Source organism: Haemaphysalis longicornis, unplaced genomic scaffold (assembly GCF_048455015.1).
Source record: "Haemaphysalis longicornis isolate Haplotype H1 unplaced genomic scaffold, Haemaphysalis longicornis Haplotype H1 scaffold_117, whole genome shotgun sequence".
Taxonomy (NCBI): Eukaryota; Metazoa; Arthropoda; class Arachnida; order Ixodida; family Ixodidae; genus Haemaphysalis; species Haemaphysalis longicornis.
The window spans coordinates 546544-570789 of NW_027526222.1; the positions used below are offsets into that span (position 1 = coordinate 546544).

At 47.6% G+C, this 24246-nt stretch overlaps 1 protein-coding gene across 3 annotated transcripts in view; it reads right to left on the reverse strand.

Moving 5' to 3' along the window:
* LOC144161486 (uncharacterized) overlaps positions 1-19674 on the reverse strand; it is a 78169-nt gene extending 58495 nt beyond the window's left edge. For all 3 annotated transcript variants that reach the window (XM_077692148.1, XM_077692147.1, XM_077692146.1), the window contains exons 1-6: positions 19382-19674; positions 15003-15122; positions 11886-12053; positions 7928-8095; positions 6439-6507; positions 3973-4030 (exon numbers count right to left, since the gene is read on the reverse strand). In XM_077692148.1, the coding sequence (XP_077548274.1) occupies positions 3973-4030; positions 6439-6507; positions 7928-8095; positions 11886-12053; positions 15003-15047 (508 nt within the window). In that variant the 5' untranslated portion in view covers positions 15048-15122; positions 19382-19674. The remainder of the gene's footprint in view (positions 1-3972; positions 4031-6438; positions 6508-7927; positions 8096-11885; positions 12054-15002; positions 15123-19381) is intronic.
* Positions 19675-24246: the final 4572 nt, after the last annotated feature.

Genomic DNA, 24246 nt, shown 5'->3' on the forward strand with positions numbered 1-24246 from the left:
TGTCAACCAATACTTAGCTCGACTTGTAGATGTGCTAATAAGACACTTGATAACACCAGACAGCACGAAAGTCCTCGCCCATTGCTAGATAAGAGTGAATACAGAATGAAAAACTTGCCAGAAATCCTGCCTGAAACACTCAAGTGTGAGTAGTACCTCCGAAACAGCAGTGTTAGAATTCATCACAGACGAGATACGGAGTGCAACACTTTATACAGTCCAACCCATGTATAACAATACCGGTTACAACAACATATCGGACATAACAATGAACACTCACGGCACCATGAAATTCACCGTACTATATTGTATGGCAAAAAGACTGCTGGTTTTTTTCATCATCGGGCGATAACAATAGAACATTACAGCTTCAATATTTGCAGGCATATGCGAGAAACACATCTCTTGAAGCAAAAGTCCAACAGTTATGCCCTCATTTCTACCTTTGATTGATTGTGGAGTTTAATGCGCCAACACAACGCAGGCAATGAGGTGCACCATAGTGGAGGGCTCCGGGTTAATTTTGACCACCTGAAAATCTTTAACGTGCGCCAAAATCTCGTACACACGGGCGGTTTTGCTTTTAGCCCCCCATCAGAAAAGCAGCTGGCGGCAGCCGGGAATCGAACCCACGTCCTTCATTTCTATTTTTGCAGCTGCCAAAAAATTTTGGGCACCCGTGCCTTTTAAGGGGCCACACTGGCCCTTAAGGAAGAGACCCTGCAACTGCCGATCCTCTCTTAGCAATACCTTCTAGATTAAAGGAATGTCTCGCCCACTGCGTCATTATAGTCAAATGAACCGGATCTTCTAGGATCCTCTCAGTTGTCAATATAAAAAAGAAAAAACATGCAGTAATATGAAACCTGCAAATCAGTTTTAAGAGATAAAGTATGTCAATAGGAATATGCAAAGGCTTTTTCCTTATCCAAAGCAAGTCTTCCCTGTGAACTGTGTTGAGCCGGTTGGCACATGCACTAAGTAGTAGTACGAGTGCCGTGCAGCTATATTTCCTGTTTGTTAAACGCTGTGTAACATTTAAATGCTGACAAAATTACCCCTTAATTATAACTAGCTTTTCTGTGGCATTTGCATATGGTTGCTAAGTGGGTTGGGCTTGACTTGCATATGCCAATTAAACCACCTTGTGGTTGAAGCCACGTGCTAGGGAAACTGAAGTAGCCCACAGCCAGCAGCAATCTTCAGCCATATAAACACTGGAAATGCCCCTCAATAAGGCGGCAATGCAGGTAAGCGAGCCTATTTTGGTTTCCCTAAAGAGAATTGGAAGAAGTATTGGGTGGCAGTTGCATTAGCACAATCCAGTGACTGCCGATATTCTTGGGGCTCCTGAATCATCTGGAAGTCTCAACGGTACAAACGTACAAACATCCTTAATTAAGCTTTCTGAGGTTTACTATCACTGGCGGTTTCTTGGAGTTAACTGGACTTATAAAACCAATTCCTATCGTTAACACATGACAATTCCTATCGTTAACACATGACAATCCTCTCCGTCCAATACAACGACGGCACCAAGCAATAAAGACAGACTTTAACTTTACACTCCTTACCTTCGATTCTCCTTCATTCAATAAATAAGAATAATAAAGACGAAATAACAATTAAGCATTCCCAAACCATACCCAATTACGCAACATTCACGCGATACCCCCACCACTCTGCGACGCATTTACTCGAGTTCCCCCCGTGGGAAGATGCGGGCGGGTTTTTTTTACTCGCTACACCTCCAACACCACCGCCAACAGCACACAGCTCTGGTACTGTGCCACTCCGGCCCAGGACTGGTTCACAAATGTTCCAGGACGGGATTGTGCAGCCTCTTAGACATGTGCATTTGTAATTCACTCACCTTGTCACGGGCATTCAGTCCACACCCTGCACTCTGTGTGCTCTGTGTGCATTTGCCAACATGCATGCAGACAACACGGTTTGCTCGTGGAGGGAAAGTCTTCTTGCAGTCCCTTATAAAGCTAAAGCCTTTTCCCAGTTCATAACACACATCTTTGCCACTGCATCCAAGGAAAATGGAGCAGAATTTAAGGCAATGTCCAAACTTGACAAGGACCTTGTAAGTGTCCTAGTGACAAGCATGCTTGGCATAGTGTTCCGCTCAATGCATGTCAGCCAATTAACAATTAACAGCTAACTCTTTCGGGACCGCCGGAAAAAGTGATGAAAAAGGGAGGTCTCGGTACAAATTTTTTTTTTACATAAAGCAAAGGCACCATCCTGCCTTAGCATATACCAAAATGCAGCTAATTATATGTTTTTACATACAATACCAAGTTTTACTTCAACACTGACGATACAACCATGAAAAAATCTGAAACTAAGAACTTTGTAAAAAAAACTACAGAAAAAGATAGAAAAAAAGCGTAAATATAAAAATATTAAACAAGAATAAAATTATTTCAGGATATACAAAATCTAACACAATGCGTTGCTTCTTCATTGAAAAAGTTTGATGCGGCTAGGTGTAACTGTTTTTTTGTTCTGTGTGTGATCTCTTTGGCACTAGGGCCATGACTACGTCGTCGCCCAGGTACACGCCGGGCTCTTGTCTCGGCGAAAACTTGATCCGTTTCTGCACTGGTGGCAGGAGATCACCACCATAGGTAGTTAACACCCTAGCGAATAAATATAAACTAGCCAGAACATAGTTCGAGCGCACACACCTACTTCAGAGCCAATTGAAACCGAAACCAACACCCACCTTTGAGCGCGATTTGATGTTCCAGGCTGATCGACACCCGAATCCTCACTCGAGCTGAAATCCGATCTCTAAAGCCGCATTTCGACTCTTCACTGCCACTCTCATCGTTAAACTTCACAGTAGAAGGCGAAGATATGCGAGCCGAGACGAGGCGGATTTCTTATCGCGCTCGCACGAGTACGACGCCATGTTTGTTTACATTCGAAACCACTGCCCGTCAGAATAAAATATCTGACGCGTTGCCGCCTGGCGATAAAAAAAGAAACTTCACAAAAGAGAAAACTCCAGTTTTCAAACTATCTCCTAGATGTCGCTAGGTGTTCCATCGAGCGAAAATTTGTATTCTGCAGGCTCGCGAAACCATCGATCATATGTGATCGATGGCCTATGGAGCGGTCCCGAAAGAGCTAATGCCCCACCAAAAGGCTTTTTGCAGTGAAGCTGTATACCTCGACTCCCACACAATTTAACCTCCGTGGGCAAAAACGCCAAGGCGCCGAGCGCATGCGTCAGGCTAATCAGGCATACAGCACAGAGCTCATAATTCGTTTAAGGAAACCACAAAACAAGCACCAAAACTGCATCATGGATGATAAGGCACCTGTGAACAATGGGACCTCCCCACCATGTGTTCCTGGTAAAGATTATGTTTGCAGATTATCTTTGAAGGCTAGGCAGGACTAGTGTCAAGAAATAGAGCAGTTCTTGCCCAAGACGCCGAGCGCATATGTCTGGCTAGGCAGGACCCAGCGTTTGCTGCATCTTTGGACACACTTCTGCTGCTGAAATGCTGTTACACACGTTATCCGATTCGGAATGACGTCAGCCGCGCACAGCCGCCGAGCAGAGAGTACAAGCTAAGCCTGCCAGAGTTGACCGACTAAAATGCATAAACAACAAAAGGGCGGCGCCCATGAACCGTCACAGTGTAAACAAATTTCCCATAATGCGAACTCACCAGTGATTATGGCGGCGGCACGGAAAAATACGAGAAGAGTGCCAATACTCTGTACCCTTATCTAGTGACACTAGCAGAGTGCAAGCAACAAGCCCACTGGGACGACAAACATTTCATACCCTCCTCCGTCACCATTTGTAGTGGTTTACTACAACATCTTTGATGGACATCCACTTTCACAGAACGAGATGGCGACTTTTTTTTTCCCTCCCCCCCCCCCCCCCCATTTGGCACTTCAATCACATCACTCGCTTAGAATGCGCTGTTGCATATTCACCATGTAGGGCCGCGTCCCCAGACTCCTCTCCGTTGTGAGCACCAGTATTTGGAGTCACCTACAAAAATGTACAGATACAGCAAAAGAATAATGAGAACTTGCCAACACACACACATTTATTTCCTAACTGTTGAAACACTGCAACTCCAATGCAACACCAGTAACATTAATGTGTTGCTCAGCATCAAACTTCAATTCCAATTCATTCAGGAGTGAAAAGAGAAAAGGTTTTCTCAGAGCAGCTCCCACCCCAAATGCTGCCGAGTTTACGCTGTTTCAATCCACCCTTATTTTGTAGTCGGGTGTACTCCCTCAAATGCATGCAACAGTTCACTCAGTTTTCTCTCGGTGCAAAGCATTTCCAACTAACACAGTGCAGCTTACACAAGCAGCAGCAATGCTTAAGCCCTAGCCAGGTGCCCTGCACACTGGTCGAACACTTCGAAGGTATGCTTACTTTCATCAGTGCGCAGAAAGAAAGAAAAAAAAAAAAAAAAAAGGCTACGCTAATGGCTTCGGCCCCGTATAAATGCATTCAAAACAGCTGGATGCCATCACATTGCACGTCAAACATAAGCAACACGAGCTTGAGCACGGTCCCGAACTCTGACGGGGGGAGGGGGATGAGAGAGAGTGACAGGGAGAGAATAATGTTGAATTCCAATGGCAGATCTGGAGCACTTTCAGAGCAATGTTTTCACTCCATTTGGAGTAAACATGCTGCAATGGCAGATGTCGAGCAACTGAATCCTTTTAGAGTGGCAGATAGAGAGTGCCATTGCAGATAAGGCTCAGCAGCTTAGCTCATTCGTTACCGCGGGAAATTTGACCAATTTTTAAGGGTCCAAGAAAATTTTTTCTGCTAAAGAAATTGGTTAGGCACAAATTGCAGGAACGCAAAATGCAGATGATTTAATGTCCTTTCCAATAACAGCAGTTTTTAAAATGTTTTCATACATCATAGTCGCGAAAAGAAAAGAAAAATCCATTTTTGTCAAGTTGTCGAAGAAAATGATAAAAAAGGAGTTGTGTATAACAAACCACCGATAGAAAAAATTTCGAATATACATTTTGTAGGAAAAAATTTCAAAAACACGCCATAAAAAATGTTGACTTGCGCAGAACAGTTTCAGATATTAAAAAAAATGTTAGCACGCGCGGTGCCATGCAGTGAAGCCGAACCTCAATTTCAAAATGCAATTTTGGGTGGTTCCGTGGGAGAAACCTGGTGGTTTGACATTATCAGATGCACCGATTTGTCCCCATGCGACATACATCTTGTCAATGATTGACTTTGCTTTTACAGCCAGAACAGTATTCAGGACAAGCACACGATGCGGAAAAACGTATGGAGTTGAAAACGAAACTGTGGTTGATGCTTGTTCACTGTCAGTTATCTCTCAAAACAAACTTGCGGTTTATTATCTACTGACTCGCTATTGTGCCCTGCCTGCAGGAATGAGGTGCGATGCGCTAGAAATGTGCCCTGCAAACATTGGCCGACTAGCTGTTGTGCGATGAAAGAGATGAGCACTACGTGCCTCCTGCAATGCAGCGCCACTACGAAACTTATTGGAGACTCCATCCGAATAGAGAGTTCAACTAAGGAGCAACATACACCTCCGGAGATACCCTCATATGGAAAGGAAACTGGCAGGGAAACAGCTGGCGGTGTGCAAGGTTGGTTTGAAGCACTCTCCTCATCGGAACCGATATCTGGTGACTGGGTGTTATCTGTTGAGTTACATCGGAAGTTCTTATCGCAGAAATCAGGTTAGGGTGGGGTGACATCAGGAGCAGCATGCTTTTTTTGAGAATCAGTAGTGGGCGCTCAAGGCACCATGGCAAGTAGGCTTTAAGTTGGGTAACTGCATAGCAGCACCAAATATCAATTTCGCGAGGCAGAACTACAACACAACTTGGAACAACGTGCGCAAAGGCAATGAAACTGCCTAAAATTAGAAACACTGAAAACAGGCACTGCTTGATATTTTGAGCGATTTCATGGGTTATTACGGTCACAGTGCAAACCTGACGATTGAAAATCATTTTCCGATTCACCATCCGTGCCCCGATAACAAAAACTAAACGCTGATGCACAGTAATTACGAGTGCACACATTCTTCCTTGGTATTAGTGACACGCGAAGCCCACGCCCCTTTTCCACACCCAGGTGATGCAAACACGTGTCAAAAATCACACTTTTGTTGCAAAAATGAAAGCTGATTTTGAAAGGAAATTTTCAGAGCTAACCCCCAATAGCTTTATTTGTTCCAGAAACGCCTGGAACGCTATGAAATATGGCTCCCAAGGTATCGCTCAAATTGAACAATTTTGAATAGGCACGGTAACGAAAGAGTTAGACACTGAGCCACCACAGCAGGAGGCTCAAGGGCTTTTTGAATATTTGAATTTGAGATTTTTTAATGCATGCAATGGTTAAGTTGTGATGAGGCCAAAACAAACCTGCTGGCGTGACGGAGTTTGTGGAGTGGTAGGGAGAGCCTCAATTCCTTCCAAGATGTGCTTGCAGAACTGCATGGGGTGAAAAGTGAAAAAACTTCACTCTGTGACTGCCGACATCCACACCCTGCACAGACCGTGGTGGCTCACAGGAACAGCGATTTTCACACTCGCTAAACTCCACTAGTGTGGGAATCACCAAGCAATGCAGCCGTTTATTCCTCTGCAGTCAGTGTGGAACAGGTTCAAGTGTCAATACTTAAGTACTGGCTTTGTTTTTTTCATGCAGAACCAGTGCTGAATGATACCCAAACAGAATTTTCGGTTTGTCATAGCTCATACCAAAACGCACGATGTAAAATTGAAAAGCACTGCACAACTCAGTCACACCACAGGGCTCTCCATACCGAGTACATGAAAGGACAGTCCTTCGAATTGCTAAATTTAAGACTGTTGCATAGCTGTCATGTGACAGAGGAGAATTTCAATAGTCACAAATATTCTAGAAGGAATACTATACGACCCATGGCCCATGTCACGTCACACCATTGGCGTCACAAGGGGGTGGTGGTGACACGTCTCCTGTAGCCATGCTTACCAGGTGGTAAAATGTTTACGATAAACATCGCCTTCGCCTGTGGATGGGAAGCAGTTCCGTAGAGACAATAACTGCCACGACGACATCCCCACCACCCTCTCCCTTTGCCACACATGACATTCCACACACTGCTGTTCATGGCAGTACTGTAAAACCATTTTGCAGCCCCAGCTTTCCCCCCAAATGGGTATATGGTGGCAGTTAAGTTTGTGAACCCTCACGAAAGTTTGGGCTTGAGGAAACTGCAGCAATGGACCCTTTGCCAGTAGCATAGAAGTCAAATTATAATTCAAATTGGGAGGTTTGACGGGGTGAAGCATCACCTGGGCTATGACATGCGCCGTAGTGGAGAGCTCCAGATAAATTTTGACCACTTGGGGACCTTCAACGTGCACCGAAATCTCAACACAAGTGTTTTCGCTTTTCGCCAGAAGAGCAGCCACCGCTGCTGGGATCATACCCGCATCCTTAGGTTCAGCTGCACAAGGCCTTAGCCACTGAGCAACCCCGGCCGGGAACTGAACCCACGTCCTCGTGTTCAGTAGCACAACGCCTTAGCCACTCAGCCACTGCGGCCGGTTTTCAAGATACCAAAAAGCCTTTCGCGATGCTACTGACTGTCTTGCCCAAAGGGGAGGGACCTTCCCACTGCCGGGGAAGGGGGGGGAAACCATATTTGCAGGTTGAACAGGCTCAGTAACCACCATTGACACAATCATTCCAAAAAAAAAAAAAAAAACCCAGAAGAAAAAACCTTTTTGCAGCAACATGGCCACATATGTCCAGTGGCACAGTTTGGCTCAAATGGTGCAATTTCTGTCTAAACCGCACATTTTTAGCAGGTGAAATGGCACGGCAGTAAACTAGCAGGCCTAAACTTCAGGCCGTTCTCACCTCCCGCAGTCGCTTTTTGCTAAGCTGCTGGCCCTCGCGGGGAGACTTGGCAACGGGGGAAACATGGAAGGCAGCATTCACGAGGCGCCCCACCGGATGCTTGTCAGGGAGGCGGCCAGGCACTGGCGACATGCATGCCGGACTTTTCCCATTTGAGAGCGCCCCAGGCTGCAATGGGACAAAACTGTTCAGTTGTAGGGAAAACAAAAGGACAACTAAGCCTTTTTTCCTGCGCATTATTCTGCTCTTGCGCTCCCACCAAGAATGGGGGAATTTTCCCGGCGCAGATTGTCACTACTTGACACACGACACTGCCTTGAGAACATAGATTCGACAGATATGATTGACTGCAAATACCAAGCACCTGTGTTCATAACATCAAGTTCACCTCAAAGAGTTCCTGGTAACCCAAGACTACATTACAACCATAAATGTGCCAAGGGAAGCTTTTGGCATTGTAAAAAATAAAAGGGGAAAAAACGATGTGCAAGGCGTCGAAAGAGTTTCGGCTGCTACTGTCGACCTTGAACTCAATTGTAGAACCCAATTGAATTGGACTTTGCACACAGGTATGTGAGCCACTTCGGCAATGCGGACAGCCACAAGGTGATCTAACAATTGCAGAAGGGCAATGTCATTCTACAGGCCTTGAAGTGCCAAACTTGTATCAGATGTTTTTAAACCTTGAAAATTCCAAGTAAATTTACTGTGTTTGAATCATGGCTTATTTTTGCAGCGTATTTTTGCGGTACTGACGGCACGTTCACGTTCTACGTTTCCCGGTTCCTACATTTTTCTCCCGCTGTCCCGTGAAAAATGTATAAGCGGTGTTAATATGGCTTTCAAACATAGCCACAGTGATTTGCAAAAATACAAACAACCTATGTGTGGCAAGGCCACCTTTTTGCGTTGCCAGAAAGATCTGACAGAAAGGTAATCAGAAAGAAGAGTTTCATGAAGGGCATCGCGCCCCACCAAAAATGCCTTTGCACACCCCGAGAGGTCCACAGAACCTAAATGAAGAATCACTGGTTGGTGAAATGCCCTTGTAGGAGGGTACCACCCTTAAACTCTGGGAAGCTGCAAGAAAGCAGCCACTACACAGCCCTACCTTGCCAGCTCTCGCACACCTTATTCGACGGCTGGGAGATTACCTGCTTAAATTTTATTACCACTGCTACAGACCCCATTGATAGAACATTTTTCGTTTTCAGTTTCGTTGCCACACTGCCTCAAAAGTAAGTACGTTCCCCTTAGTTCAAACTTAATTCAAGCCTTCTCTATGCCATTGCAGTTCTTCAAAAGAATTTAGGAAGACATTTGAAATTTCAAATAGCATCTACTCGATTCGATGGCTGCACTGGATTTTCATTTATTTGCTTTGCTAAGGGACAGTTTAGATATTCACACCAAGTGACACGAAGATCCAAAAAACCTTAACTTTGGCTCAGCCACTAGATTCTTCTTTACCCCAGACACAGCACAGCCACACAGTCAAGGGCTTTAGTGGGTCTATGTGCTAGGGTCTTTGGTGTTGCAAAAAGACAAACTGCCTACGAGTATAGGCCCCCTGCTGGGCTTGGGACCATGGTGGCACTACTCACTAAAGACCTCTATTACTTTGACACAAAGCCAAAAGTCAGACCATGTTGGAAAAAAAATCACCCCATTTGGGATTCGAACCCACACAGTGAGATGTTACTCGCGTAGTACTCTATACAATTTAGCTAGAGGAACCCACAAGTCCATTCGCTGAGGCCTTTTCTGTGATGTCATACATTGGTGTGTTAGACTGCAGCACTACGAGCTGCTACTCTGAGCATTTTTTGAATAATGCTTGGGCAGTAAGCTTCCCCCTAGCCCCCACAAATATCTAATCCCCAGCCACTACGTTCCTTCAGGCAGAAAAAGTGGTCACAAATGTGTGGTCATGCTGCAGGCCGGTCTGGTAGTTCCTCCAGAGAAAGTCCTTCTCGTACCTTTGTTTTATGCTTTTCAATAAAAGCTTCGATTTAAATTCCTTGTTACCCAGATTCCCTTCACCGATTTTTCTTCTGCCTTCGATTGGCCTTAGATTTTCTGCAAGCATACGAGTCACACAATGCAGCTTACAACTCGTGTGAAGCAACGGCAGTGAAACGTCGCAAGTCAACATATGTATCACATATGTGCTAGCGTGGACTCAGTCTTCACTGTGCAATCCCGCCAGTGGCTGGCCTGCTGATTTTGTTGGCACTGCAGTCGGCGAGTCACGCAGTCGGTACAGTCAAGCCAATCCAAAAAGTGTTCGTCACAGGATATGACATAGAAAATTGGTAAGGAGAATGCAAAAAGAAGAACAGTACTTTAAAAATGATTTTTCTACTAAATAAATTAACGCAAATGCACCCAGAGTGGTCGAAACATGGCCTAGGGGCTCCAGACAGATTAGTAATCTCACAATGTTTACGAATCACTCAAATGTCCTTTAAACTGTCCAACAAGGCTGAAATCAGTGAAGCTGAAACATACTACTCAAACTGAAACATGTGGAGCATAACACTGAAACATATGAGCGTCAGTGTCAACAGCAAAAGAGGGAGTGAGGTAAATTAAATAATTCATTTTAACAATAATGAAATAATGAACAAATGGGAGATGGTTTGAACTTTTCAAGACTTTGAACGCAAAAGCCATTGTCAGAAGCCTCCTTTTCGCCCCTGGTATGCAAGTTCTCTCTCAAACCACCTCATATTGCCCATGCCGCAGCCACATCAGGTGGTTTCGATTTCCCAGCACACAGTCCGAATTTCTGTGCAATTATGGGTAGTACTTCACAACAATTTTCTGCACCTCATGCTTTTGATGAAACACATTGCCTAAGGCTTTGCCTCAAAAGTGTTAATGCCCCTCCTTAAGCAATGACATTTTCTTGTGTGCATGTTAGTGATTGCACAGCTGAATGCCCTGTGGGCAAGTTTATTCTCAACAATACAGAACATGTCACTGCTGGCTCGAAGAAGCTAAAATTGTTCAAAATACCATGATGCCATGCCATGTTATGGTACCAAGTCATCACACAATGCCACAAGCTTTCTCCAGGTTGGAAAATACACAGGCAGTGCTCCCTCCTTAAGCATGAACTTGGGACTTGACAGAAGCACAGGTGTCACGTTCAAAAACCTACCAGTAAATTGTCCGAAATTTTTCATTGTTAGCATTACATGAGCTGTCTACTAACAGTTTCTCTCAGCTGGTAAACCTGACTGGCCCATAGCTGCTGGCTAAAACTTTCTTCTGCCTATTTCAGGATTAGACTTACGATTTCTTGTTTCAATGATTTGGGAAAATGCCCAGCTTCCCATATTGTGCTGAAAGTACTGCTTCATGTGTGTTTTTGTGAACATGTTTCAATATTCGAAATGTTAGATTGTCGACCTTAGGGGGTGCTGTTTCACAGGTCGACAGCGCAACGTCTAGCTTGTACCACATTGCGAATGGGCATTTTGTGAAAATGCCACTTGTCGCAACCACTGCCAAGAGGAGGCGGCTATGGATGAAGCTGTGGCAGCGGCCGACAAGAGCAACATGAAAGTTCGACAGCAAGTTCGAAGGCCTTCACAAACACAAGTTCAAAACACAAGGTCTTTTGCCTTCACCTTCTCAGAGAGTTCTATTTTTTCCAAGCACACCTTCAATAAACTATGCAATTAGACGGATTTACCGCTAACAGAGGTTGCTTTGTTGGCCAAGATCGCACGATTAAAGACCAGTGAAAGCTGTTTAACTTCATGAACACAAGGTTGGACAAGTGTTTGCAATTTGTTTCTGTAATGGCCTCCAAGACACTAACAGCCCCCATTTGCGATTTTACCCCTCATGGTTCAACACAATTTAAAGGCTGTTGGTGCACCAAATTATCACTCACCGCCACCGAGATCGCTCAAGGTGCCACGTGCAGGGTCAAAGTGGTTCTCACCTGATGATGAAGTCGCTGTTCATCGGAGAGCAGCTGGTTCTTGGGCTGGAGGGGCTTGGCAGCAGGGAAATTTTGCGCGGGCAAACTGACCAGGCGCCCCACTGTACGCACTTGAGAGGGGCTGATTGGGATGCGCGACACATATGCAACGCCTGAGGTGGCTCCAGGCTGCAATGGGCCAAAACTGTTCAGTCAAACAGAAGCAAGGACGAGAACTGGACATATTCCCTATGCGTCACTCGGCTGTTGCGCTCCCACCAAGACTGGATTTTCCTACGATAGACCGCACCTGAGAAGCACCCACAGTCACAACACCTGGTTCATCACAATTCCTGGCAACATATGACAGTAGGTTTCAAGAATAAGTGCACTAGCGACCACACCTGGCTTCGGAAGAAATGGGAGGGCCAAACGATGAAGTAGAGGAGACTGCGATCCGTTTGATCCTGCAGCTACAGTTGACCATACACCAATTACAGCGCTGTCTTCCAAACATAGCTGCAGTGTTGCGCAAAAGACTGAACAGGCTATCAGGCTGGGCCACCTTTTTGTGCTGCAAGGTCTGGCAGACAGGAGAAACGTATGGGGGAGCAGTTTCACAAAGAACTTCGTAAACCACCTGAAATGCCCTTGGGATACACCCAGAGGTTTTCAATAAATCAACTCACAATCACAGCCCTTTGATAATGGCACATGGCCAAGGGTGATGCAGAGATCTTCACGGACCAAAGCTTATTGGAGCGAACTTGAGTTCCACTAGAACTCAAAGAATACACAAGCAGTGAAGGAGCAGTAAATAAAGTAACATGCTCAGACTGGTGTCGGCGAATCAAATGCCGTGACAATTGCCCTGCAAGCATTTATCTTTTCGCCTTAATCCTACTGGAACCATAAAATCAAATCGAGAACACTAGCACTAAAAAATGAACATTCTTGTCTCGGGACGACAGGGCGATCACACAACACAGCCGGGTGCGGCCAGATGCTCAACAAAATACACAAGTAAACAAAACAGAACGCATGGTCTAGGGCAATACACACTCGTGAAAGAGTCCCACTAGAGTAACTAAAAAGCATAGCTTATGTAGTGGCTGAAGGTCCCACCCTTAAATTTTGGACAAAAATTCAGGGGAATAAAATATTGCTACAAGCAGTCCCATAGCAGCAAACCTTTTAAGAAAACAGGCACTGCAAAGTATTGCTTTGTCAGCTCCCCCCCACCTGCTTTGCAAGCTGGGACATTTCCTAATTGCACAAATCTCGTAACCAGTGGCCACCATTCAGAGATGACACTTTTCATCAGGTTCATTCCCACGCACTTGCTTCAGCAGAAAAATGAGTGCCCTTTAGTTCAACTTCATGCTGTTGCATTTATTCAAAGGATATTAGAAAAATATCAAATCTGAATGGAAGCTACTTGGTTTGATGGCTGCATTGAGTACACAATTTTACTGCAAGAAAGTTTAGAGCTTTCGCACAGCCCTAGTGGGAAAACATGCTAAAAAGCAAGCTATGACAAAATGTACCAGGCATTCTTGCAATCATGGAAATGATGCATCTCACAACTTCTGATACTTCATTTTTTAACAATGCTGCCACACAGCACTGTTGCCGTGGCCATGAGTTTAGACTTTTCTTTCCCCAAATAAGACAAAATACAGAAGGGATCAGAGAGAAACATCCCTGCTAGATTTTTTACACATACAAAAAGCAGGACATTTTTCAGCTTAAATAAATATTGTACAAGGCGTAAAAAGTCTGATATTTTTGCAGTGGAAGAGGCTGTAAGGTTTGAAGCATACATTTAGTCATGTGAACATAATTGCCATGAGCAATCATTTGGGCAGTTAAAAAAAAAAGTATTGTATGAACAGAAGAAGTTTTTTTTTGCAGTCCACAACTTAAGTCTGGTTGTGGGGATTAATGCGCTGATGCTACAAGATGACGAGTGCCAAAATTTGAATTTGTATTCATCAATAACATAGTAGTATTGAAAGGAATAGGTGCAGTCACGAAAGTGTTAAAGACAAACACGCAAGAAAGACGCATAAAACAATTTCAGACCTGATATTCACATGCATGTGGAGAGACAGTTTCACACGTTAGCAGAGTCAGATGCAGGTCCACAGGCTCCTTGCAGGCCCAAGCACTTTTTTTTACGCATATAGAAAGTTATGTGAACACAGGAAGCTTCGGTACACTTATGCTGTATTCGGGTGGTAGTTTTAGAGCGCTCTAGAGCACTCCGGAAAGAGACTCCGTGTTCGGGTGGTCGAAATCGAGCGCTCGACATATGTTCGGTTGGTCGTCTCAGAGCGTCATCTTCCCCTCCGAGCGCCTCCAACTGCTCTGACTCCGAAGTGGGAGCGCCGTCGAAATCTGGAGACATCGGGTCACATCGGGTCACGTGACCCCGGCCGCCGCGGCTCGTCCCGCTCACCCATACTCTCCTGCCCAGTCGGTGGCGTTCGCTGAGGCCTAGCCAGCAGGTTGTTGCGGAAGAATTGAGATTTTTGCTTCTCGCGCTATTACTGAAGGCATCTCCACGTCATGTCGAAACAGAGACGGCTATTGAGTGTAGGGAAACCGTCACCGCTGCTTCTGCAGCTCGAAATCGACGCAGAGGAGGACAGCAGCTCAGACGATGAAGGCTCTCACGGTTATGCGACAAAGTTCGCCGAACTGTTCCCCGCACCGCTTCCTGTGTTGGAAGTGCAGGAATACGTTCGCAACTTGCCTTGGAGCTAACGTGTCCGATCTGGAGGCTGCCATTTGTTGAAACACCTTGGCTGCCTTGGCCGGTTTGGCTGTTTGAAGTTGCCGTGTTGGCCGCGCCGCGGCGCCACGGTCGCGTGCTGCTTCAAGATCGGGTACGCGTTCGGTTGGGGAGCGGTGACTCTTGCTCGGATTTGGGAAGCGGCGCATCGGCGTACTCAGAGTCTGAGTATCAGAGCGACCACCCGAATACAGCATTACTATGAAATGAACTTCGTAACCTTCAACCCCCCCCCCTCCCCCCCATGGAACAGTTTGCAAGGGCCCAAGTGGCCGTCAAAACATTCATATCACTGGACTACAACCCATGCAGCAACAGTAAAGTGCACAAACTTGCAGTACCTTGGAAGCTCTGACTGCAGGCCCTTTCTGTGGAATGTTGGCCATGGCCTCCTCCGCGCGCTTCTTCTCAGCGACCCGGTCCCGCACCTTGCTGGCAAGCAGCTTGGCCCGGGCGCGCACCTGCAGCGGAGGCAAGGGCACAGTGGGCAGCAGGGCCTCAGTCCCCAAAGCCAGTGCTACCAGCCACAGTGTCCAATGCACAACCAGCTTCCAAGTGGGAACTGCAGAGTGAATCTGGGAGTCAAATACTCCAGGAAGCAACACAAGCAGAACGAAAACGCACACACCCAAAGTGCCTACTTGCGCACAGCACATGGACGCACAATCTTGGGTAGGAAGCCCGCATTCTCCAGACACCCACCCAAGCCTTACCTCTGGGCACACAAGTCCCACGCCCAATGTACTGCGGAGAAGGGGTTCATCTTGCCTCTCGACCAAACTCTAGCACCACTTTGCCGAAACGCAATTCACAAGGTCTGTCCAGCTTTTGCGAGTTGGTGCTCCTATGCACCCACGTTTCCTTGGTGTCTGTCTGCCTATCATGCTGCATGTCAAGATCATGGTGATGCAAGGTGGGACGCCTGCTTGCAATGCCACACCACAAATGAGCAGCCAAGCTAAGTGTCCGTACTGTTCCCATTGGAGCACCATTGACACAACAGGCAATATTACAGGCAGCACTGGATCTATAGCACGCAACTGCACGTGCCAATGCAGATGCGTGTCGTACATCCTCGACCAGTTCACTAATTGAGCTTATAATTAATGCTGCCAGCATTTTAAAAAATGCAAAGCAAACGTGGTTTTTGAAACACGTGCCAGCTCTCCAAACCACTTGCCACAGCAGTTTCAAGTTGAAGTGCCGTTGAAAACATTTGTCACAGCACAAGGGCAACCACACAATGCTCATTCATATATGCGCTGAAGCCACACCTTCTTTCAAATCCCAACGTGATGCAATCCTTTCGAATGAAACTGTTATGGAGCATAGAATATTTTAACCCCTTTGAAAATAAAAAGAACATACAGGAAACACCCTGAGGCAGCAAAAAAGCAAGCGCACTACAATGACAATTGCAAGCAAACATAAGCCACGCACATTTCATTAAAAATCTAGCTCTTTCTCTTATAAGCCAACAGAGGTTACAAGGCAGAGCTGTGCAAGTGTGGCCCCGTTCACCTCTTCGTTAATGAAGCTCAATTTTTAATAGCTAAGTGTACATTACTTTTTCGAAACACTTTTGAAATACTCCAAAACGCGTTCTCAAGGCAACCACTCAATTTATTATACTTCCACACATTCTTAGAAGCTAGTGTGGAGGAGGAGGAGGAGGTAAACTTTATTTTGCCAAGCTCTGTTACGGGGACGTGGTGGCCGCCGGCTTTAGCCTGGCGGCGACAATGAGAGCCCGATTCGTCAGGGAGGCTTGAACCTCCGGATCAGAGCTGCCCAGCGCCCTCTCCCAGTGCTCGTCGCAGGTGATGGAGGGAAAAGGATCATTGGGACAAGTCCACATGGTGTGGGACAAGGTGGCGGGAATGCCGCATGATGGGCAGTTCGGGGAGGGAAATAAGGATGGGTGAATGCAATGGAGCAGCGCGTGACAGGGGAGGCTGCCTGTCTGCAGAAGGCGCCACGTGCGTTCTTGCACGTTGTCGAGACCGACGTGAGCAGGGGGATATACACGGCGGGCGAGGCGGAAATGTGTCGCTATGTTGTGATAGCCGAGTAGGCTATGTCTAGCTGATCTGGCACCGTGCGAGGGGACGAGGCTGGGGCCGGCTCGGAAAGTGAACCCTCGAGCAGCAGAATGGGCCGCCTCATTACCTCCCAGCCCGGCGTGAGCAGGGGTCCAGATCAGTTCTACTGAGGTGGAGGGGGGATTTTGAGAGAGAATTTTGAGTGCCTGTAGGGATAGGAGCCCCCTGGCGAAATTTTGAATGGCCGTTTTCGAATCTGAGATGTGGAGTGACACTTTAGTATATGCTCTAGGGTGCAGTCGAGTCAACCGTGCATGCATAATACTGCTTCCATTTTGCAAAACCACTACATCGTGCGTATAGCACTAGCAATACAAAATATCACAGTGCAACACCCGCAATGCCCAAGGCTTTTTGATTTTAGGGTATGTTCAACAAAATACACGAATTTTATTTTGTATTTAATATAGTCAAGGTCAACTAGTTCCGTATGGATTACCTGGGATTTTTTTCACACTGTCTATTCTCACTGGAGCCGTGATAATTACCATTGGAAATTTCATGGCAGTTTCTACAAAAGCCTGGTGGCACAAAACTGGCTTATTAAAATTTCCTGAAGGACCTTATTGATCAAAACTTCAATCTCAAGAAAGAGGATATGTAGCAGTGGGTGCTTTTTGAAACAGGGTTAAAAAAAAAATGACGAACAAATCAGTACAGTTGCGCTAGAAAAGTGCCTTGGACAGAAAAGCTTTATCTTTAGCAAGATAGATTCAGGCAGTTTTAGAGCCCACCACCACGAGCATTTCAATTGGACAGCACCGCTTTTTTCACTGCTAGCAGTTGTTGAACGAGCCAGTCAAGAGCTGGGCCAAGTGTCAGCCAACACGAGCTCGCGTGTCGACGAGAAACATTCTCAGGAATGGTGAATGGCGAGGGATTCTGGCAGGCTTTCAGAAGCTCACTTTGTTTCTGAAGAAGCAATAAGTATCCACAAGTGCTGCTTCTACATCACTGCCCAATGCAGCTAGAGCCTGCCCAAAGGCGTCGTGCACTTTGTGCAACGAACCCTCCCCAATATCGAGAAGCGCAGGACTAACATTTTTTTAAGCTTTTTTAGGCTCTTCCTTGCATAAGGCCCGTCGCTGTAAAAACACAACAGGATGTGTCTTGGAAGGTCGTGTACTGCTTCCTTCACAGCACGAGGAGAACGCCTGCTCTTGCTGATCCCAGGTGGAATGATTGCAAAGGTTCAACAAGTCTTCAACAACAAGCACATCAAGCTGTTGGCAGCGCTGTTCCGGAATTGCTGTCTCGTCAATTTGGATCGTGGAAAAGACCCCGGGTGTATTCAACCCCTGGACTACAATGCCCTTGAAGTAACGGCCCAATCCACCAGATACCATGCAAGAAACCTTCTTCAACCCCAGAAGTTTGTGGCAATCTGCGAGTCAGCGAACATTAGTGGAAAAATAGCAGAAGCTGTATCACCTCACGGAAAAGGGCAGTATTGCATTATATTTCGTTTTCGTTCCTGGGAGAAGCCACCATAACCGTGCGACTGTTTTGGAGCAGACTGAGCAATTATTTGGAGCAGCACGGAGCAGGATGACCCTCTTGGCACAGCTCGGAGCAATTGGCGCAGCAGTTCCACCCCTGAGATCGAAGTGTAAAGCCAGTTCCAGGCAAGCACCTCAAAGCTTCAGCACTTCGCGTGACAGCGGCATGTTCTGGTACATTTTAGCAGATGCATTCCTGTCACTTATGTCTAAAGCATGGTTGGAAAAAAGTGGCTTCATGAATTTCTTGTATACAAGCTGTACAAAAGTTCCTCTGGTCATTGTTGCAGATTTCACATTTTAACACTGGCAAGCCTGTGATTACGTCTGTGCTGTGTTGCAAACACTGCTCCATAGGTTTCTGCAGAGCATTTTATTCTGACAGCACCACCTCTACATACTTCAGATCATAAAGAACTAACGACTTGTGTCGGGTAGCAGAGACCACCATGTCTTGGTGGGAAATCAACCCATCCATAGCGGAGTTTCCCTTTGGCTTCCTTACTAAATCCATACACCTCTCACACTCGACTTTCTCACTCACTACGCGAGATATGTAGACCCCAACAAGTGCTGTGGCTGCCATATCTGCAGTCGGCAAAAAAGATTGACGACAAGCAAACTTCTCGCAGTGTTTCTTGCACCCGGTTCTAAACGCTTGCAAACGCTCTAAAAGAACTACGCATGCGCCCCATCTACTTTGCAGCCAGACGGTGCAGCATGCTTCAAAGGCTGTGTGCTCCCTTGTTCGCATTTCTTAAATCCCCCCTGTACAGGTGACGGGTTAGTGCGGGAGGGGCTCAAGGACGAGAATGTTTCGTGCACGAGTTTTTCGACAGCGAGACTTTCGGGGGGCGTGACTGACTGCCATTCTTTAGTTCGCCGTGGCGTCAGCTAGGAGGACCGGTACTGGAAAAAGGTTAATTCTCACGGCTGCCCTTTTTTAGCCCCAAGCTGCCATCCTCTTCAGGATTGCCAACAGCATCAGGCGTGGTGGAAGTCGCGACCCCGAGTTTGGTAGTCGCACAACGGCATTCGAGCGCCATTTGCCCAGAACGAAGTCTCGTACTCACAGTTGCTTAGGGCTAACAACATAAGGTTGAATCTTTCCCACCATACCTCCTGGAGACGAGAAGCGCGGAGCTTCTGGACGTTGTCCGGGGGTGGCTCCGCCAGTTTTCCCACAGAGAGCCGCAGCCGGCATCCGAGAGTGACAGACAAAGCCTGGTCGTCACAGGCAAAGCCGGTGCTGATTTCGCGAAGTCAGACAAAGGACACCAGAACAGCCTGAAGAGCTCGCGGCAAGATGGAATTCCTACTACACTCTGCACGGTCTCAGGCAACGTTACTTCACTGTATTACTACGTAGGTCTGAGGTGCGGGCGGCACGAGCCATCATTTTGAATTGTGCACACCGGAAATCACCGGAAATTGCGCGTGCTAAAGCCTACGCTAACGCCGCCTAGGCCTTGCCATCTAGACCTTGCTCTCGGTCTAAAAAAAATAAAACTTTTACTTTTATAATGCGTGCTTTTGTTTTATTTTATTAGCAAAAAAGATCTCACACGTTCAAATGTCTCAATGAAGCTTAAAGTTTAAAGAATGAAGCTTAAAGAATACGAACGCGCGAAGTATGAAAATGTATTTTAACACAAATTTCTGTTTGGTCTGTTTTGTTTGTTTAGCGCCTCTTGAGAGGTCGCACTTCGGATGGGCTCTGCCGTTTTTCTGCGCTTTGTTCAGGTTAAAATGCCTTTTCAGCGTGTCCCTCAGCTGCTTTAACGAACCAAAGTGTACGAATTCGTCCGGTACCCGTCTTATCAAAGAAGACGTCGTTTTCTACCGGCAAGAAGGCCTCGAACTCCAACCTCCTGTGAGCAGGGGCTGGGCCTATTAGACCTAGTGCTTGCACCACAACGACACTCAGGCAGCGGAATGCCCGGCGAAGACTACTGAACGCACCGGACGTGCACGTCACCGCGACGAAATGGCAGAAGGGACCTCTCAACGAGGGTATGACCCTGGGGCCATGGACTTTTGTGAGGTGAGACGCACCACACCGGCGGCGCCCATACCACCAACAAACGAACTCGCTGCTAGTGGCGTCAAGGACGACGGGGAAGACACCCAAGACTGGAATCTTCGGCTCTACAAACGTCGAGAGCGACTGCGTGAGCCCGTGAAAGAAGCGGAGACACTGGGCAAGACGACTGACACAGGTGGGAAACCTCTGAGAAGACACCTTCCTAGCCTCAAGCCATTCCAATACCGGATTGTTGTTAAACCGCGAGGAGGCATAAACCTGTGTGAAGTGGAGGGGGCGGTGACTAGCAGCGTTCGAGCAGCCTGCCTAACTCCCTTACAAGAATGCCCGCTCATCCGAGTGCACGACAGCCAAAACATTGCCCTTATCTGCACAAACAACCTCGATGACGCGAAGGAACTCCTGAAGATAGGACACCTGCGCATACAAGGAAAGGACCTAGAAGTCGGCACTTACTCAGCGATGCAAGAGGAAGTATGCCGAGGAGTCATTCACGGGGTGGACGACGGAGCGACCGACGCGGAAATCGAGCACGAACTTTTGGCACCAGGATACGAGATTTTGGGCGCCAGGCGACTGGGTAAATCGAGTTCGGCCGTGATCGTCTTCTCCGGCAAACGAGTTCCCTACACGGTTCGCTACGCATGGTTGGAGAAGCGGTGTTTTATCTACCGGAAGACGCGTGCCGCATGTTTCAACTGTGAAGAGGCGGGACACAGAACGGACGTATGCCCGAAACCCAAGGGCTTTGCCTGCGAATACTGCGGACAACCAAACGCCATGGAAGACCATTCGTGCACTCTCACGTGCGAACTATGCAAGGGACCGCACAAGACATACTCCAGTGAGTGCACGGAGAAATTCTTCAGGCCAGAAAAAACGGGGAAAAACAAGAACGTAGTTCAAAATCCGTATCACGGATGTACAAGAACCGGGATCCCAGCAACAACTGGCGCGCGGAAATAATACACCCTTGGCGACAGGAGCGAATAACACCTGCTGTGAAGAGAGCAAAGGGACGACGTCATGCGGCCGCACACACGAGTGGGCGACTGCAGTGACCGGAGCAAAAACCCGGGACAGGGCCTGGGCCAGCTCTCTGCCGGGCAACACTCAGCTGCAGTAGCAGCACACGAAAAAGAAGCAGACGTCCTCAGGCATCCAGCAATCTCTTCAGGCCAAGGATCAAGCCAAAGCACAGAACAGTCAGGTGAGCAGGGACTGGCTTCCCTTACCCCCACTCTCTGTACACACAGAAATACAAACACTCCAGACCGAAAACCAATCGCAAAAGGCAGAAATCAGAGCGCTGCGAGCAGAACTCTCAGCCTTAAAGGCTCAAATGGCGGTACTATCAAAATCCCAACCACTCCGCACGCAGTCACCACCTAGAGATCCCGTTGCCCCTGCGTCAACTCCTAGTCACCTCCCTAATACCTCACAATCCCCTCTTCTCGGAAACTGTACCAACTTGTCTTACAGGAGTTCTAGGCTTTCAAAGAGGAAGCCAAGCAACATCAAGAAGATGTGCAAACTCAACTCCGACAGATGAGCGAGCCAATTGGAGGTAACCGGCGCTACACTGAAACAGCAATAACGGCACTTCGACGTGAGATGCAGGAAAAACGCAGGAAGCGCATGGCAATGCGAGGACCGACAGAGGATCAATGGTCAGATACGGACTCGACGTGCCATTCAGCCGCGAACTGAGGATTTGGCAGTGGAACTGCCGCGGGTACAATCGGAAGCAGTCGTCCCTCCAACTATATGTAGAAAAGGCTGTACATTCCCCGGCAGTCATGCTGATACAGGAAGCGCACAAATGCCTATCAAGCTTAAGGGATACAACACTTTTCAAACGAACAGAAATACCGCCATTCTCGTGCAAAAGGAACTAGCTGTGTGCCATCATGATGCATTTGACTCGGATACCCCTCACGAATATGTGGGATACACCCAGCGAAACGGGGAGGGCGTAGTCTACACATCCTGAACGTATACAGCAGCCCTAGCAACCGTAACCCCAATTTGGACTATCTAATCAAATCCTTCCTTACTTCGGCCGGCCGTGGTGCCCGTGTGATGGTGGCGGGGGACTTCATGGCTCACAATGTGGCGTGGGCTTACAAGCGAACGGACGCAAAAGGCAGGAAGCTGGAAGAACTGGCAGCCCGGGAGCATCTCACGTTACTCACCGACCCACTGCAACCTACTAGGACAGGAAATAGCGTCAGCAGGGACTCATGCCCGGACCTGACCTTCGTACGAAATGTTAGGGAGGAGAAATGGGAAAACTTGGGGCAGAGTCTCGGAAGCGACCACTTTATTTTACAGACGAGCATGGACGACGCTTGTGGCAGATGGGAGAGAAGACGTCCAGCTTGCAGACTAACAGACTGGCACAAGTGGAGAGAAGCCAGAGAAAGACGGCTTGGGGAACAGGGGGGACCCAACATAGTGGACATCGAGCTGTGGACCCGAGAGCTATTATTGGACGTGAAACACCACACGCGAAAAATCGAAGCTCCAGACGGCGTGCCAGCTGTCGACTCGCACCTTCTCCATATCTGGGATGCCAGAGAGTCGCTCACCAAGAGATGGCGGAGACAGCCCCTCAACCGCAAGCTACGACGTCGAGTGGCCCAGCTTAGTAAGGAGGCAGAAGATTACGCCATAAAGCTTGTTAATCAAAACTGGAGAAAGTTTTGCGACAGCATGTCGGGCCAGCTAGGCGTGGCGAAGACGTGGAAGGTTCTTAAAGCAATGATGGAGCCGACTGCCACGAGGACTGAGCATGCCAATCGACTTGCTAAGCTGGTGCACCAATACCCCGGGACGGACCAAGAACTTATTGACGACCTCAAGGCCCAGTATCTCCGAACGGACCGCCGGGGTGATTACCCAGATTACCAAGGAGAACCCAACGAAGTCTTGGACGAACCCGTCACTATACACGAAATCAAAACTGAGCTCGCCAACATGAAGAAGACCACAGCCCCGGGACCAGACCAAATCACAGCGAGAGCCCTCTACAACCTAGGTGAAGCAGACATTCAAGCTTTGGTCGACCATTTCAATCGGGAGTACTGGATCCCCGGTTCATTACCGCAACAGTGGAACACAGCGGAAATTCGGTTTATCCCGAAACCTGGAAAGGACTTGAAGGTAGAGAATCTTAAGCCCATCTCGCTAACATCCTGCCTGGGGAAACTTTTCGAGCGAGTAATCAACACTCGATTGCAACGGTTTCTCGACGGCACAGACCAACTTCCGCACACACAGTTTGGCTCCAGACCACACCTAGGCACTGGCGATGTGCTTTTGCAGGTCTGCAGGGACGTATACCTTCACCCAGACCGCATGCAACCGTGCGCGGTGCTAGCCCTTGATTAAAAGGGGCTTTCGATAACGTCTTGCACTCGGCCATACTACGCACCTTAGCGGAGACTAATTGCGGCTCCAGAACCTACAACTACATCAAGGCGTTCTTACAAGATCGGAAGGCCAAGCTCTCTATAGGGGGACTCGAGTCAGATCTAATTGAGCTGGGATCGCGGGGTACACCCCAGGGTGCAGTTCTCTCCCCTTTGCTCTTCAACTTGGCGATGAAGGATCTGCCGCCCAGACTGAACCGGGTGTCAGGCATTTGTCACGCACTGTACGCGGACGACGTCACCATATGGTCAAATCAAGGAACTAGGGCCGACATAGAGGACAGCTTCCAACGAGCGATAGAAATCGTGCAGACCTTCGCCCGGTCCCGTGGCCTGGAGTGTGCACCGGATAAGTCGGAACTACTGGTGGTCCAGCCCAAGAAGCCCAAATACCCGAAACAAGACCCCATCAAGCTGCACGTGGATTTCATGCCTATCCCCGCCAGGCAGGAGATCCGTGTCCTCGGCGTGCACTTTTCCAACATGGCACACAATACCACAGCGGT